Source organism: Hyperoodon ampullatus (assembly GCF_949752795.1).
Source record: "Hyperoodon ampullatus genome assembly, chromosome: 10".
Taxonomy (NCBI): Eukaryota; Metazoa; Chordata; class Mammalia; order Artiodactyla; family Ziphiidae; genus Hyperoodon; species Hyperoodon ampullatus.
The window spans coordinates 97,779,920-97,796,527 of record NC_136923.1 but is presented as its reverse complement, the minus strand read 5'-3'; the positions used below and the strand labels follow the sequence as shown (position 1 = coordinate 97,796,527).

At 40.2% G+C, this 16,608-nt stretch overlaps 1 protein-coding gene across 1 annotated transcript in view; it reads left to right on the top strand.

Annotated features, from left to right (window-relative positions):
• The window catches only part of SYCP2L (synaptonemal complex protein 2 like), a gene marked incomplete at both ends in the record, with an annotated part of 72,518 nt that overhangs the window by 38,221 nt on the left and 17,689 nt on the right, over positions 1-16,608 (top strand). Inside the window, 2 exons of the mRNA XM_079712696.1 lie at positions 2,437-2,510; positions 2,677-2,746. Of these exons, the coding sequence (XP_079568822.1) occupies positions 2,437-2,510; positions 2,677-2,746 (144 nt within the window). The remainder of the gene's footprint in view (positions 1-2,436; positions 2,511-2,676; positions 2,747-16,608) is intronic.

Genomic DNA, 16,608 nt, shown 5'->3' with positions numbered 1-16,608 from the left:
CGACCTGCCTTCTGCCATCAGCCTGGGGGTGTGGGGTGCTGCCCTCTGTGAGGCTAAGGGACACTCATGTTCTGAGGTGACAGAGAGTTTATAGCTCAAACCTGTGAGCCAGAGCAAGTACCTAAATATTTGTTGAATAGTTCAACCTGAGATAAGGAGTTATCAGTTAGAAATAGGCCGAAAGAACAGGTTTTAGCAATATACAGCTTTAAAAAAAAAATAGGTACCAAAGAAGAAACAGGAAAGCTTTGAGAGCCCATAAATTTAAGGCGTGCAACTGACAAGAAGTCTGTGCTGATTTTCAGTGAGGGCATTGCTGACTTTATACAGACATTGGTATCCAGAACTCACTTCTCTGTGCTGGAGTTTAAGAGAATAACTTAGAAGCAGGGGTTGGCAAACGTTTTCTGTGAAGGGCCAGATACTAAATATTTTAGTCTTTTTGGTCATATGGTTTCTGTGGCAGCCATTCAACTCTGCCATTGTAGCGTGAAGGCAGCTATGGACAATACTCAGATGAGTTGGATGTGTTGTGTTCCAATAAAACTTACAGTTACAAGAACTTTATTTACAGTGAGCTGTAGTTTGCTGACTCCTGAATTAGAGCAGTGGTTCTCAGACTTTAGTGTTCAGAATGACCAGGATGGCTTGCGGAAATGCAGATTGCTGGCTCCTTTCCCTAGAGTTTTTGATTGAGTACATTGTCATTGGGGCTTGAGAATTTGCTTTTCTGTCAGGTTCTCAGGTGTTGCCAAGCCTGTGGTTTGGGACCACACTTTGAGAATTTTGACTTAGAGTCATCAATTGATGCCTGACCTAATGTGTTTCCAACCCTGCGATCTTATGGTCTTACTGTTTTTTTTCAAATGGAGCATATTCAATACTTAATCAGTTAAAAAGGATGTTGGAGGGCTTCCCTGGTGGCGCAGTGGTTGAGAGTCCGCCTGCCAATGCAGGAGACACAGGTTTGTGCCCCGGTTCGGGAAGATCCCACATGCCGCAGAGCGGCTGGGCCCGTGAGCCATGGCCGCTGGGCCTGCACGTCTGGAGCCTGTGCTCCGCAATGGGAGAGGCCACAACAGTGAGAGGCCTGCGTACCGCAAAAAACAAAAAACAAACAAAAAAGGATGTTGGAAGTGTCTTGGAATGTTTTGATAACATTCACAACCACTCAAAACAAGTTAACACTTTATAAAAAATACTATATTTTAGGCTAAAATTCTAACACCATTACGGAATGATACCTCCAGGCAAAATAATGTCACACCTCCAAAAATTCCTGGAATGAAATTTGAGAGTAGTTCTGCCTTTTTAACTCCTGAAGATTCTGCCCAGAAGATAGGTATGTGATTTTCTGTCAATCTACGTAGAAAAAATTATATTTTGGGAAAGGTATTTTGAAAAAGCAAAATATATTTATTTTAATATCTGTTGAAGAAAGTGTGTAAGTATGATTGATCTTCTCTTTTATGCCCTCATTAACAAAAGACAGAGGACATTGTTTTAATTCTGTTTTAACATTTGAGATCAGCTTGTGCATAAGAATTGCTGGTATTCTTCCACTTTAAAAATAACAAGAAGCTCAAATGATGATTTTTTGCAGGGGTTGGTAAACTTTTTCTGTAGAGGACCAGTGTATTTACTTTTTGCTTTTTGGCCCTGGAGTTTCTGTTGCATCTATTCAGCTCTGCATTTGTAGCTCCAAATGAGCCACAGACAAGATATGAACCAATGGACATGGCTGTGTTTCCATAAAACTTTATTTATGAAACCAGTTGGCAGACTGGATTTGGCCTGAGGGGCCAGAGTGTGCCAACCCTTGACCTGTAAGGTTTATCTCAGCCCCCACTGTATTTTATTAAAACAATTAACATCTTTTAAATTGGTAAGAGTAGGGATTTTGTTTTCTTCACCTCTATCATTTTAGAGCACAGCACATTGGCAGGCACATAATGGCATTACCAAGCACATGACTGCCAGCCTCTTAGTTTGGCTGCCACTGGAAGAAAAGAAGTAGGGAAAGGAAAATAGGAGAGAGGGAAATATAGCAGGAGAGAGGGAAATATAACATGAGAGAGGAAGAGGAGTAAGGGAATGCATCTAAGAGAGGAAAGAGAAGGGACCACGTTGAGGTGGTAGAATCCTTGCTGTGTATTTGGGGCCAGATGGGCAGCTACTAAATGTGCTGACCTAGTAGGTAACTGGCTATTCATTTTAATCTACAGACCTGTAACCCCTAATACCCATGCATGCCCTGCAAGATACAAAGTGGTTTTTTGTTTTTTGTTTTTTTTTTAAAGAACTGTGTCCCTTTTGTGGGGGGTAGGGCAGTGGATGTTGAAATTTAATTTATAGACTGATAGTGAAATGTTATTGCCTCAATTGCCTCTCAGTGTGTTTATTCCCTTAAAACTATTCATTCTCTCTAATACTCAGATCTTCAAAGTCCCCACCCACTGAGCGATCTCTCTTCCTTGGAGCACTCAGATGTTGAAGAAAATGTATCTGAGGTATTGTACTATTTAATTGTTGGTTATTCATCTGGTTTTCCAGAATTAATATTATATTTGCTTAATGCACTAGCTTATTCCTTCTTAAGGGATAATGTAGCACCATGTGTTTCTTATTTTGACATGAATACATGTATTTGTGGCCTTTTTTTTTTTTATTTTTAAGACTGTGACCCAAGAGTCGTTGGTGAAAAGTACTAGCTTCAAACATAAACTGCAGAACTTGGAAGACAGAGGTGAGAGAATTCTCAACTTCTTTTTGCAGAATAAAGCAAAATTAATCTGATTTTGGCAGACTGGGCTGTTACTCAAATTGAGGCAGATACAATCACTATACAGAGTGACAATTGCCAGGCCTTGGAGAGGGCAGTGTCATCTTCTTACCAGCTCCAAATGTGCCTGAAGGTCAAGGGGAAGAGCAGAGGTTTTCACTCAGGAACAAGGACGTCTTTGTCAAGAAGCATATAGCCTGGGACACAAGTCCCATCAACCAGCATGCCTCCTCTCCCACCCCACAGAAGGCAGTCCCCTACTATTATAGTGATGTCGCTTTCTCCCTTTAGATCTGTTAGTGTTTGCTTAAAAATGTTTAGGTGCTGTGATATTGGGTGCATATATTTACAGTTGTTACGTTCTCTTGATGGAGTGACCCCTTTGTCATAATGTAATGAACTTCTTTGTCTCTTGTTAAATTTTTTGACTTTAAAGTCTGTTTTCACTGATAAAAGCATAGCTATTCCTGCTTTCTTTTGATTTCCACTTGCATGGAATATCTTTTTCCATTCTTTCACTATGAGCCTATGTGCATCCTTAAAGCTGAGATGAGTCTCCAGTAGGCAGCATATAGTTGGGTCATATTTTATCCATTTAGCCACTCTGTGCCATTTGATTGGAAAATTTAATCCATTTACATTTCTTTTCTTTTTTTTAAATTAGTTTTTTTTTTTTTTTTTTTTTTTTAGTTTCTGCTTTATAACAAAGTGAATCAGTCATACATATACATCTGTTCCCACATCCCTTCCCTCATGCATCTCCCTCCCTCCCACCCTCCCCATCCCACCCCTCCAGGCAGTCACAAAGCACCCAGCTGATCTCCCTGTGCTCTGCGGCTGCTTCCCACTATCTATCTACCCTACGTTTGGTAGTGTATATATGTCCATGCCTCCCTTTCGCTTTGTCACAGCTTACCCTTCCCCCTCCCCATATCCTCAAGTCCATTCTCAAGTAGGTCTGTGTCTTTATTTCTGTCTTACCCCTATGTTCTTCATGACATTTTTTTTTTCTTAAATTCCATATATATGTGTCAGCATACAGTATTTGTCTTTCTCTTTCTGACTTACTTCACTCTGTATGACAGACTCTAGGTCCATCCACCTCATTACAAATAGCTCAATTTCATTTCTTTTTATGGCTGAGTAATATTCCATTGTATATATGTGCCACATCTTCTTTACCCATTCATCCGATGATGGACACTTAGGTTGTTTCCATCTCCAGGCTATTGTAAATAGGGCTGCTATGAACATTTTGGTACGTGTCTCTTTCTGAATTATGGTTTTCTCAGGGTATATGCCCAGTAGTGGGATTGCTGGGTCATATGGTAGTTCTATTTGTAGTTTTTTAAGGAACCTCCATACCGTTCTCCATAGTGGCTGTACCAATTCACATTCCCACCAGCAGTGCAAGAGGGTTCCCTTCTTTCCACACCCTCTCCAGCATTTATTGTCTCTAGATCCCTTGATGATGGCCATTCTGACTGGCGTGAGATGATATCTCATTGTAGTTTTGATTTGCATTTCTCTAATGAGTAAAGATGTTGAGCATCCTTTCATGTGTTTGTTGGCAGTCTGTATATCTTCTGTGGAGAAATGTCTATTTAGGTCTTCTGCCCATTTTTGGATTGGGTTGTTTGTTTTTTTGTTATTGAGCTGCATGAGCTGTTTATAAATTTTGGAGATTAGTCCTTTGTCAGTTGCTTCATTTGCAAATATTTTCTCCCATTCTGAGGGTTGTCTTTTGGTCTTGTTTATGGTTTCCTTTGCTGTGCAAAAGCTTTTAAGTTTCACTAGGTCCCATGTGTTTATTTTTGTCTTTATTTCCATTTCTCTAGGAGGTGGGTCAAAAAGGATCTTGCTGTGATTTATGTCATAGAGTGTTCTGCCTATGTTTTCCTCTAAGAGTTTGATAGTGTCTGGCCTTACATTTAGGTCTTTAATCCATTTTGAGCTTATTTTTGTGTATGGTGTTAGGGAATGATCTAATCTCATACTTTTACATGTCCCTGTCCAGTTTTCCCAGCACCACTTATTGAAGAGACTGTCCTTTCTCCACTGTACATTCCTGCCCCCTTTATCAAAGATAAGGTGACCATATGTCCGTGGGTTTATCTCTGGGCTTTCTATCCTGTTCCATTGATCTATCTTTCTGTTTTTGTGCCAGTACCATACTGTCTTGATGACTGTAGCTTTGTAGTATAGTCTGAAGTCAGGGAGCCTGATTCCTCCAGCTCCATTTTTCGTTCTCAAGATTGCTTTGGTTATTCGGGGTCTTTTGTGTTTCCATACAAATTGTGAAATTTTTTGTTCTAGTTCTGTGAAAAATGCCAGTGGTAGTTTGATAGGGATTGCATTGAATCTGTAGATTGCTTTCAGTAGTAGAGTCATTTTCACAATGTTGATTCTTCCAATCCAAAAACATGGTACATCTCTCCATCTATTTGTATCATCTTTAATTTCTTTCATCAGTGTCTTATAATTTTCTGAATACAGGTCTTTTGTCTCCTTAGGTAGGTTTATTCCTAGATATTTTATTCTTTTTATTGCAATGGTAAATGGGAGTGTTTCCTTGATTTCACTTTCAGATTTTTCATCATTAGTATATAGGAATGCCACAGATTTCTGTGCATTAATTTTGTATCCTGCTACTTTACCAAATTCATTGATTAGCTCTAGTAGTTTTCTGGTAGCACCTTTAGGATTCTCTATGTATAGTATCATGTCATCTGCAAACAGTGACAGCTTTACTTCTTCTTTTCCGATTTGGATTCCTTTTATTTCATTTTCTTCTCTGATTGCTGTGGCTAAAACTTCCAAAACTATGTTGAATAAGAGTGGTGAGAGTGGGCAACCTTGTCTTGTTCCTGATCTTAGTGGAAATGGTTTCAGTTTTTCACCATTGAGGACGATGCTGGCTGTGGGTTTGTCATATATGGCCTTTATTATGTTGAGGAAAGTTCCCTCTATGCCTACTTTCTGCAGGGTTTTTATCATAAATTGGTGTTGAATTTTGTAGAAAGCTTTCTCGGCATCTATTGAGATGATCATATGGTTTTTCTCCTTCAATTTGTTAATATGGTGTATCACGTTGATTGATTTGCGTATATTGAAGAATCCTTGCATTCCTGGAATAAACCCCACTTGATCATGGTGTATGATCCTTTGAATGTGCTGTTGGATTCTGTTTGCTAGTATTTTGTTGAGGATTTTTGCATCTATGTTCATCAGTGATATTGGCCTGTAGTTTTCTTTCTTTGTGACATCCTTGTCTGGTTTTGGTATCAAGGTGATGGTGGCCTCGTAGAATGAGTTTGGGAGTGTGCCTCCCTCTGCTATATTTTGGAAGAGTTTGAGAAGGAGAGGTGTTAGCTCTTCTCTAAATGCTTGATAGAATTCGCCTGTGAAGCCATCTGGTACTGGTCCTGGGCTTTTGTTTGTTGGAAGATTTTTTATCACAGTTTCAATTTCAGTGCTTGTGATTGGTCTGTTCATATTTTCTATTTCTTCCTGATTCAGTCTTGGCAGGTTGTGCATTTCTAAGAATTTGTCCATTTCTTCCAGGTTGTCCATTTTATTGGCATAGAGTTGCTTATAGTAATCTCTCATGATCTTTTGTATTTCTGCAGTGTCAGTTGTTACTTCTCCTTTTTCATTTCTAATTCTATTGATTTGAGTCTTCTCCCTTTTTTTCTTGTTGAGTCTGGCTAATGGTTTATCAATTTTGTTTATCTTCTCAAAGAACCAGCTTTTAGTTTTATTGATCTTTGCTATCGTTTCCTTCATTTCTTTTTCATTTATTTCTGATCTGATTTTTATGATTTCTTTCCTTCTGCTAACTTTGGGATGTTTTTGTTCTTCTTTCTCTAATTGCTTTAGGTGCAAGGTTAGGTTGTTTATTCGAGATGTTTCCTGTTTCTTAAGGTGGGATTGTATTGCTATAAACTTCCCTCTTAGAACTGCTTTTGCTGCATCCCATAGGTTTTGGGTCGTCGTGTCTCCATTGTCATTTGTTTCTAGGTATTTTTTAACTTCCTCTTTGATTTCTTCAGTGATCACTTCGTTATTAAGTAGTGTATTGTTTAGCCTCCATGTGTTTGTATTTTTTACAGCTCTTTTCCTGTAATTGATATCTAGTCTCATAGCATTGTGGTCGGAAAAGATACTTGATACAATTTCAATTTTCTTAAATTTACCAAGGCTTGATTTGTGACCCAAGATATGATCTATCCTGGAGAATGTTCCATGAGCACTTGAGAAAAATGTGTATTCTGTTGTTTTTGGGTGGAATGTCCTATAAATATCAATTAAGTCCATCTTGTTTAATGTATCATTTAAAGCTTGTGTTTCCTTATTTATTTTCATTTTGGATGATCTGTCCATTGGTGAAAGTGGGGTGTTAAAGTCCCCTACTATGTTTGTGTTACTGTCGATTTCTCCTTTTATGGCTGTTAGTATTTGCCTTATGTATTGAGGTGCTCCTACGTTGGGTGCATAAATATTTACAATTGTTATATCTTCTTCTTGGATTGATCCCTTGATCATTATGTAGTGTCCTTCTTTGTCTCTTCTAGTAGTCTTTATTTTAAAGTCTATTTTGTCTGATATGAGAATTGCTACTCCAGCTTTCTTTTGGTTTCCATTTGCATGGAATATCTTTTTCCATCCCCTTACTTTCAGTCTGTATGTGTCTCTAGGTCTGAAGTGGGTCTCTTGTAGACAGCATATATATGGGTCTTGTTTTTGTATCCATTCAGCCACTCTGTGTCTTTTGGTGGGAGCATTTAGTCCATTTACATTTAAGGTAATTATCGATATGTATGTTCCTATTCCCATTTTCTTAATTGTTTTGGGTTTGTTATTGTAGGTCTTTTCCTTCTGTTGTGTTTCTTGCCTAGAGAAGTTCCTTTAGCATTTGTTGTAAAGCTGGTTTGCTGGTGCTGAACTCTCTCAGCTTTTGCTTGTCTGTAAAGGTTTTAATTTCTCCATCAAATCTGAATGAGATCCTTGCTGGGTAGAGTAATCTTGGTTGCAGGTTTTTCTCCTTCATCACTTTAATTATGTCCTGCCACTCCCTTCTGGCTTGTAGAGTTTCTGCTGAGAGATCAGCTGGGGATTCCCTTGTGTGTTATTTGTTGTTTTTGCCTTGCTGCTTTTAATATGATTTCTTTGTGTTTAATTTTTGACAGTTTGATTAATATGTGTCTTGGCGTATTTCTCCTTGGATTTATTCTGTATGGGACTCTCTGTGCCTCCTGGACTTGATTAACTATTTCCTTTCCCATATTAGGGAAGTTTTCAACTATAATCTCTTCAAATATTTTCTCAGTCCCTTTCTTTTTCTCTTCTTCTTCTGGAACCCCTATAATTCGAATGTTGGTGCGTTTAATGTTGTCCCAGAGGTCTCTGAGACTGTCCTCTGTTCTTTTCATTCTTTTTTCTTTATTTTGCTCTGCAGCAGTTATTTCCTCTATTTTATCTTGCACCTCACTTATCCGTTCTTCTGCCTCAGTTATTCTGCTATTGATCCCATCTAGAGTATTTTTTATTTCATTTATTGTGTTTTTAATCGATGCTTGATTCATCTTTAGTTCTTCTAGGTCCTTGTTAACTGTTTCTTGCATTTTGTCTATTCTATTTCCAAGATTTTGGATCTGGGAAATAGAATCTTGGATCATCCATCTTTACCATCATTATTCTGAATTCTTTTTCAGGTAGACTGCCTATTACCTCTTCATTTGTTAGGTCTGGTGGGTTTTTATCTTGCTCCTTCTCCTGCTGTGTGTTTTTCTGTCTTCTCATTTTGCTTATGTTACTGTGTTTGGGGTCTCCTTTTTGCAGGCTGCAGGTTCGTAGTTCCCGTTGTTTTTGGTGTCTGTCCCCAGTGGCTAAGGTTGGTTTAGTGGGTTGTGTAGGCTTCCTGGTGGTGGGGACTAGTGCCTGTGTTCTGGTGGATGAGGCTGGATTTTGTCTTTCTGGTGGGCAGGTCCACGTCTGGTGGTGTGTTTTGGGGTGTCTGCGGACTTTTTATGATTGTAGGCCACCTCTCTGCCAATGGGTGGCGTTGTGTTCCTGTCTTGCTAGTTGTTTGGCATAGGGTGTCCAGCACTGTAGCTTGCTGGTCGTTGAGTGAAGCTGGGTGCTGGTGTTGAGATGGAGATCTCTGGAAGATTTTCGCCGTTTGATATTATGTGGAGCTGGGAGGTCTCTTGTGGACCAGTGTCCTGAAGTTGGCTCTCCCACCTCAGAGGCACAGCACTGACTCCTGGCTCCTCAATTTGGGATGATTTGTTGTCTATTCATGTATTCCACAGATGCAGGGTACATCAAGTTGATTGTGGAGCTTTAATCCGCTGCTTCTGAGGCTGCTGGGAGAGGTTTCCCTTTCTCTTCTTTGTTCTCACAGCTCCTGGGTCTCAGCTTTGGATTTGGCCCCGCCTCTGCGTGTAGGTCGCCGGAGGGCGTCTGTCTTCGCTCAGACAGGACAGGGTTAAAGGAGCAGCCTCTTCGGGGACTCTGGCTCACTCAGGCCGGGCGGGAGGGAGGGGCACGGAGTGCGGGGCGATCCTGCAGCGGCAGAGGTCGGCATGACGTTGCACCAGCCCGAGGCGCGCCGTGCGTTCTCCCAGGGAAGCCGCCCCTGGATCCCGGGACCCCGGCAGTGGCGGGCTGCACAGGCTCCCGGAAGGGCGGTGTGGACAGTGACCTGCGCTCGCACACAGGCTTCTTGGCGGCGGCAGCAGCAGCCCCAGCGTCCCACGCCCGTCACTGGGCTCCGCGCTTTCAGCCGCGACTCGCGCCCGTCTGTGGAGCCCCTTTAAGCAGCGCTCTTAATCCCCTCTCCTCGCGCACCAGGAAACCAAGAGGGAAGAAAAAGTCTCTTGCCTCTTCGGCAGCTCCAGAGTTTTCCCGCACTCCCTCCCGGCTAGCTGTGGCACATTAGCCCCCTTCAGGCTGAGTTCTCGCCGCCAGCCCCAGTCCTCTCCCTGCGCTCTGACCGAAGCCCGAGCCTCAGCTTCCAGCGCCGCCCGCCCCGGCGGGCGAGCAGACAAGCCTCTCGGGCTGGTGAGTGCCGCTCGGCACCGCTCCTCTGTGCGGGAATCTCTCCGCTTTGCCCTACCCAGGTACGTGGGGAGTTTCTTGCCTTTTGGGAGGTCTGGGGTCTTCTGCCAGCGTTCAGTAGGTGTTCTGTAGGAGTTGTTCCACGTGTAGCTGTATTTCTGGTGTATCCATGGGGAGGAAGGTGATCTCCGCGTCTTACTCTTCCGCCATCTTACCCGGAAGTCCTAAATTAGTTTTTATTGGAGTATGGTTGCTTTATAATGTTGCATTAGCTTCCACTCTCCATGTACATTTAAAGTAATCATTGATTTGTAAGGAATTACTAATGCCTTTGTATTAATTGTTTTCTGGCTGTTTTGTAGTTTCTTTTAATTTCTTCCTCTCTTGCTGTTTTCTTTTGTGGTTGATGATTTTCTATAGTGGTATGCCTTGATTCCCTTTTCTTTATTTTTTATGTATCTACTGTAGCTTTCTGCTTTGTGGTTACCATGAGGCTTACATAAAACATTTTCGAGATGTAGTTTAAGCTGATAACTTCTACTGCATACAAAACTCTACTGTTTTTCTCTCCCCACCCACATTTTATGTTTTAGATGTTATAATTTATCTCTTTTTTTTTTTTTTTTTATTAGTTTCTGCTTTATAACAAAGTGAATCAGTCATACATATACATCTGTTCCCACCTCCCCTCCCTCATGCATCTCCCTCCCTCCCACCCTCCCCATCCCACCCCTCCAGGCGGTCACAAAGCACCGAGCTGATCTCCCTGTGCTCTGCGGCTGCTTCCCACTATCTATCTACCTTACGTTTGGTAGTGTATATATGTCCATGCCTCCCTTTCCCTTTGTCACAGCTTACCCTTCCCCCTCCCCATATCCTCAAGTCCATTCTCAAGTAGGTCTGTGTCTTTATTCCCGTTTTACCCCTAGGTTCTTCATGACATTTTTTTTTTTTTAATTCCATATATATGTGTTAGCATACGGTATTTGTCTTTCTCTTTCTGACTTACTTCACTCTGTATGACAGACTCTAGGTCTATCCACCTCATTACAAATAGCTCAGTTTCGTTTCTTTTTATGGCTGAGTAATATTCCATTGTATATATGTGCCACATCTTCTTTATCCATTCATCCGATGATGGACACTTAGGTTGTTTCCAGCTCCGGGCTATTGTGAATAGAGCTGCAATGAACATTTTGGTACATGTCTCTTTTTGAATTATGGTTTTCTCAGGGTATATGCCTAGTAGTGGGATTGCTGGGTCATATGGTAGTTCTATTTTTAGTTTTTTAAGGAACCTCCATACTGTTCTCCATAGTGGCTGTACCAATTCACATTCCCACCAGCAGTGCAAGAGTGTTCCCTTTTCTCCACACCCTCTCCAGCATTTATTGTTTCTAGATTTCTTGATGATGGCCATTCTGACCGGTGTGAGATGATATCTCATTGTAGTTTTGATTTGCATTTCTCTAATGATTAATGATGTTGAGCATTCTTTCATGTGTTTGTTGGCAGTCTGTATATCTTCTTTGGAGAAATGCCTATTTAAGTCTTCTGCCCATTTTTGGATTGGGTTGTTTGTTTTTTTGCTATTGAGCTGCATGAGCTGTTTATAAATTTTGGAGATTAATCCTTTGTCAGTTGCTTCATTTGCAAATATTTTCTCCCATTCTGAGGGTTGTCTTTTGGTCTTGTTTATGGTTTCCTTTGCTGTGCAAAAGCTTTGAAGTTTCATTAGGTCCCATTTGTTTATCTTTGTTTTTATTTCCATTTCTCTAGGAGGTGGGTCCAAAAGGATCTTGCTGTGATTTATGTCATAGAGTGTTCTACCTATGTTTTCCTCTAAGAGTTTGATAGTTTCTGGCCTTACATTTAGGTCTTTAATCCATTTTGAGCTTATTTTTGTGTATGGTGTTAGGGAATGATCTAATCTCATACTTTTACATGTCCCTGTCCAGTTTTCCCAGCACCACTTATTGAAGAGGCTGTCCTTTCTCCACTGTACATTCCTACCTCCTTTATCAAAGATAAGTTGGCCATATGTGCGTGGGTTTATCTCTGGGCTTTCTATCCTGATCCACTGATCTATCTTTCTGTTTTTATGCCAGTACCACACTGTCTTAATTACTGTAGCTTTGTAGTATAGTCTGAAGTCAGGCAGCCTGATTCCTCCAGCTCCGTTTTTCGTTCTCAAGATTGCTTTGGCTATTCGGGGTCTTTTGTTTTTCCAAACAAATTTTGAAATTTTTTGTTCTACTTCTGTGAAAAATGCCAGTGGTAGTTTGATAGGGATTGCATTGAATCTGTAGATTGCTTTGGGTAGTAGAGTCATTTTCACAATATTGATTCTTCCAATCCAGGAGCATGGTATATCTCTCCATCTATTTATATCATCTTTAATTTCTTTCATCAGTGTCTTATAATTTTCTGCATACAGGTCTTTTGTCTCCTTAGGTAGGTTTATTCCTAGATATTTTATTCTTTTTGTTGCAATGGTAAATGGGAGTGTTTTCTTGATTTCATTTTCAGATTTTTCATCATTAGTGTACAGGAATGCCAGAGATTTCTGTGCATTAATTTTGTATCCTGCTACTTTACCAAATTCATTGATTAGCTCTAGTAGTTTTTCGGTAGCATCTTTCGGATTCTCTATGTATAGTATCATGTCATCTGCAAACAGTGACAGCTTTACTTCTTCTTTTCCAATTTGGATTCCTTTTATTTCCTTTTCTTCTCTGATTGCTGTGGCTAAAACTTCCAAAACTATGTTGAATAAGAGTGGTGAGAGTGGGCAGCCCTGTCTTGTTCCTGATCTTAGTGGAAATGGTTTCAGTTTTTCACCATTGAGGACAATGTTGGCTGTGGGTTTGTCATATATGGCCTTTACTATGTTGAGGAAAGTTCCCTCTATGCCTACTTTCTGCAGGGTTTTTATCATAAATGGGTGTTGAATTTTGTCGAAAGCTTTCTCTGCATCTATTGAGATGATCATATGGTTTTTCTCCTTCAACTTGTTAATATGGTGTATCACATTGATTGATTTGCGTATATTGAAGAATCCTTGCATTCCTGGAATAAACCCCACTTGATCATGGTGTATGATCCTTTTAATGTGCTGTTGGATTCTGTTTGCTAGTATTTTGTTGAGGATTTTTGCATCTATGTTCATCAGTGATATTGGCCTGTAGTTTTCTTTCTTTGTGACATCCTTGTCTGGTTTTGGTATCAAGGTGATGGTGGCCTCGTAGAATGAGTTTGGGAGTGTTCCTTCCTCTGATATTGTTTGGAAGAGTTTGAGAAGGATGGGTGTTAGCTCTTCTCTAAATGTTTGATAGAATTCGCCTGTGAAGCCATCTGGTCCTGGGCTTTTGTTTGATGGAAGATTTTTAATCACAGTTTCAATTTCAGTGCTTGTGATTGGTCTATTCATATTTTCTATTTCTTCCTGAGTCAGTCTTGGTAGGTTGTGCATTTCTAAGAATTTGTCCATTTCTTCCAGGTTGTCCATTTTATTGGCATAGAGTTGCTTATAGTAATCTCTCATGATCTTTTGTATTTCTGCAGTGTCAGTTGTTACTTCTCCTTTTTCATTTCTAATTCTACTGATTTGAGTCTTCTCCCTTCTTTTCTTGATGAGTCTGGCTAATGGTTTGTCAATTTTGTTTATCTTCTCAAAGAACCAGCTTTTAGTTTGGTTGATCTTTGCTATCGTTTCCTTCATTTCTTTTTCATTTATTTCTGATCTGATCTTTATGATTTCTTTCCTTCTGCTAACTTTGGGGGTTTTTTGTTCTTCTTTCTCTAATTGCTTTAGGTGCAGGGTCAGGTTGTTTACTCGAAATGTTTCCTGTTTCTTAAGGTGGGATTGTATTGCTATAAACTTCCCCCTTAGAACTGCTTTTGCTGCGTCCCATAGGTTTTGGGTCGTCGTGTCTCCATTGTCATTTGTTTCTAAGTATTTCTTAATTTCCTCTTTGATTTCTTCAGTGATCACTTCATTATTGAGTAGTGTATTGTTTAGCCTCCATGTGTTTGTATTTTTTACAGATCTTTTCCTGTAATTGATGTCTAGTCTCATAGCATTGTGGTCAGAAAAGATACTTGATACAATTTCAATTTTCTTAAATTTACCAAGGCTTGATTTGTGACCCAAGATATGATCTATCCTGGAGAATGTTCCATGAGCACTTGAGAAAAATGTGTATTCTGTTGTTTTTGGGTGGAATGTCCTATAAATATCAATTAAGTCCATCTTGTTTAATGTATCATTTAAAGCTTGTGTTTCCTTATTTATTTTCATTTTGGATGATCTGTCCATTGGTGAAAGTGGGGTGTTAAAGTCCCCTACTATGATTGTGTTACTGTCGATTTCCCCTTTTATGGCTGTTAGTATTTGCCTTATGTATTGAGGTGCTCCTATGTTGGGTGCATAAATATTTACAATTGTTATATCTTCTTCTTAGATCGATCCCTTTATCGTTATGTAGTGTCCTTCTTTGTCTCTTCTAATAGTCTTTATTTTAAAGTCTATTTTGTCTGATATAAGAATTGCTACTCCAGCTTTCTTTTGATTTCCATTTGCATGGAATATCTTTTTCCATCCCTTTACTTTCAATCTGTATGTGTCTCTAGGTCTGAAGTGGGTCTCTTGTAGACAGCATATATATGGGTCTTGTTTTTGTATCCATTCAGCCACTCTGTGTCTTTTGGTGGGAGCATTTAGTCCATTTACATTTAAGGTAATTATTGATATGTATGTTCCTATTGCCATTTCCTTAATGGCTTTGGGTTCGTTATTGTAGGTATAGTCCTTCTGTTGTGTTTCTTGCCTAGAGAAGTTCCTTTAGCATTTGTTGTAAAGCTGGTTTGGTGGTGCTGAACTCTCTCAGCTTTTGCTTGTCTGTAAAGGTTTTAATTTCTCCATCAAATCTGAATGAGATCCTTGCTGGGTAGAGTAATCTTGGTTGCAGGTTTCTCTCCTTCATCACTTTAATTATGTCCTGCCACTCCCTTCTGGCTTGTAGAGTTTCTGCTGAGAGATCAGCTGTTAACCTGATGGGGATTCCCTTGTGTGTTATTTGTTGTTTTTCCCTTGCTGCTTTTAATATGATTTCTTTGTGTTTAATTTTTGACAGTTTGATTAATATGTGTCTTGGCGTATTTCTTCTTGGATTTATTCTGTATGGGACTCTCTGTGCCTCCTGGACTTGATTAACTATTTCCTTTCCCATATTAGGGAAGTTTTCAACTATAATCTCTTCAAATATTTTCTCAGTCCCTTTCTTTTTCTCTTCTTCTTCTGGAACCCCTATAATTCGAATGTTGGTGCGTTTAATGTTGTCCCAGAGGTCTCTGAGACTGTCCTCTGTTCTTTTCATTCTTTTTTCTTTATTTTTCTCTGCATCAGTTATTTCCACTATTTTATCTTCCACCTCACTTATCCGTTCTTCTGCCTCAGTTATTCTGCTATTGATCCCATCTAGAGTATTTTTCATTTCATTTATTGTGTTTTTAATCGATGCTTGATTCATCTTTAGTTCTTCTAGGTCCTTGTTAACTGTTTCTTGCATATTGTCTATTCTATTTCCAAGATTTTGGATCTGGGAAATAGAATCTTGGATCAGCTTTACTATCATTATTCTGAATTCTTTTTCAGGTAGACTGCCTATTACCTCTTCATTTGTTAGGTCTGGTAGGTTTTTATCTTGCTCCTTCACCTGCTGTGTGTTTTTCTGCTTTCTCATTTTGCTTATGTTACTGTGTTTGGGGTCTCCTTTTTGCAGGCTGCAGATTCGTAGTTCCCGTTGTTTTTGGTGTCTGTCCCCCGTGGCTAAGGTTGTTTCAGTAGGTTGTGTAGGCTTCCTGGTGGGGGGGACTAATGCCTGTGTTCTGGTGGTTGAAGCTCGATCTTGTCTTTCTGGTGGACAGGTCCACGTCTGGTGGTGTGTTTTGGGGTGCCTGTGGCCTTATTATGTTTTTAGGTATCCTCTCTGCTAATGGGTGGGGTTGTGTTCCTGCCTTGCTAGTTGCTTGGCATAGGGTGACCAGCACTGTAGCTTGCTGGTCGTTGACTGAAGCTGGGTGCTGGTGTTGAGATGGAGATCCCTGGGAGATTTTCGCTGCTTGATATTATGTGGAGCTGGGAGGTCTCTTGTGGACCCGTGTCCTGAAGTTGGCTCTCCCACTTCAGAGGCACAGCACTAACTCCTGGCTGCAGCACCAAGAGCCTTTCATCCACCCGGCTCAGAATAACAGTGAGAAAAATTAGAAAGAAATAATTAGTAGAAGAAAGAAAGAGAGATTGAAAGAAAGGAAGAAGGGAAGTAAGGAAGGAAGGAAGGAAGAAAGAAAGGAGGGAGGGAGGAAGGATGGAAAGAAAGGAGGGAGGGAGGGAGGAATGAAAGCAAAAGGAAGAGTGAATGGAAGAAGAGAGGGAGGGAGGAAGGAAAGAAAGAAAGAAAGACAGGAGGGAGGGAGGGAGGGAGGAAGGAAGGAAAGAAAAAGAAAGTGGAAAGAAGAAGGGTGGGAGGGAGGGAGGGATGGAGGAAAGAAAAAGAAAGAAGGAAAGGAGGAGCGGAGGGAGGGAGGGAGGAAGGGAAGGGAGGAAAAAAAGAAAGAGCAGGTAAAGTAAAATAGAATAAAGTATGAAATATAGTAGTGTTATTAAAATTAAAAAGTAATTATTGAAAAAAAACACGGACCGAAAGAACCCTGGGACATATGGTGGAAGCAAAGCTATACAGAGAGAATCTTACACAGAAGAT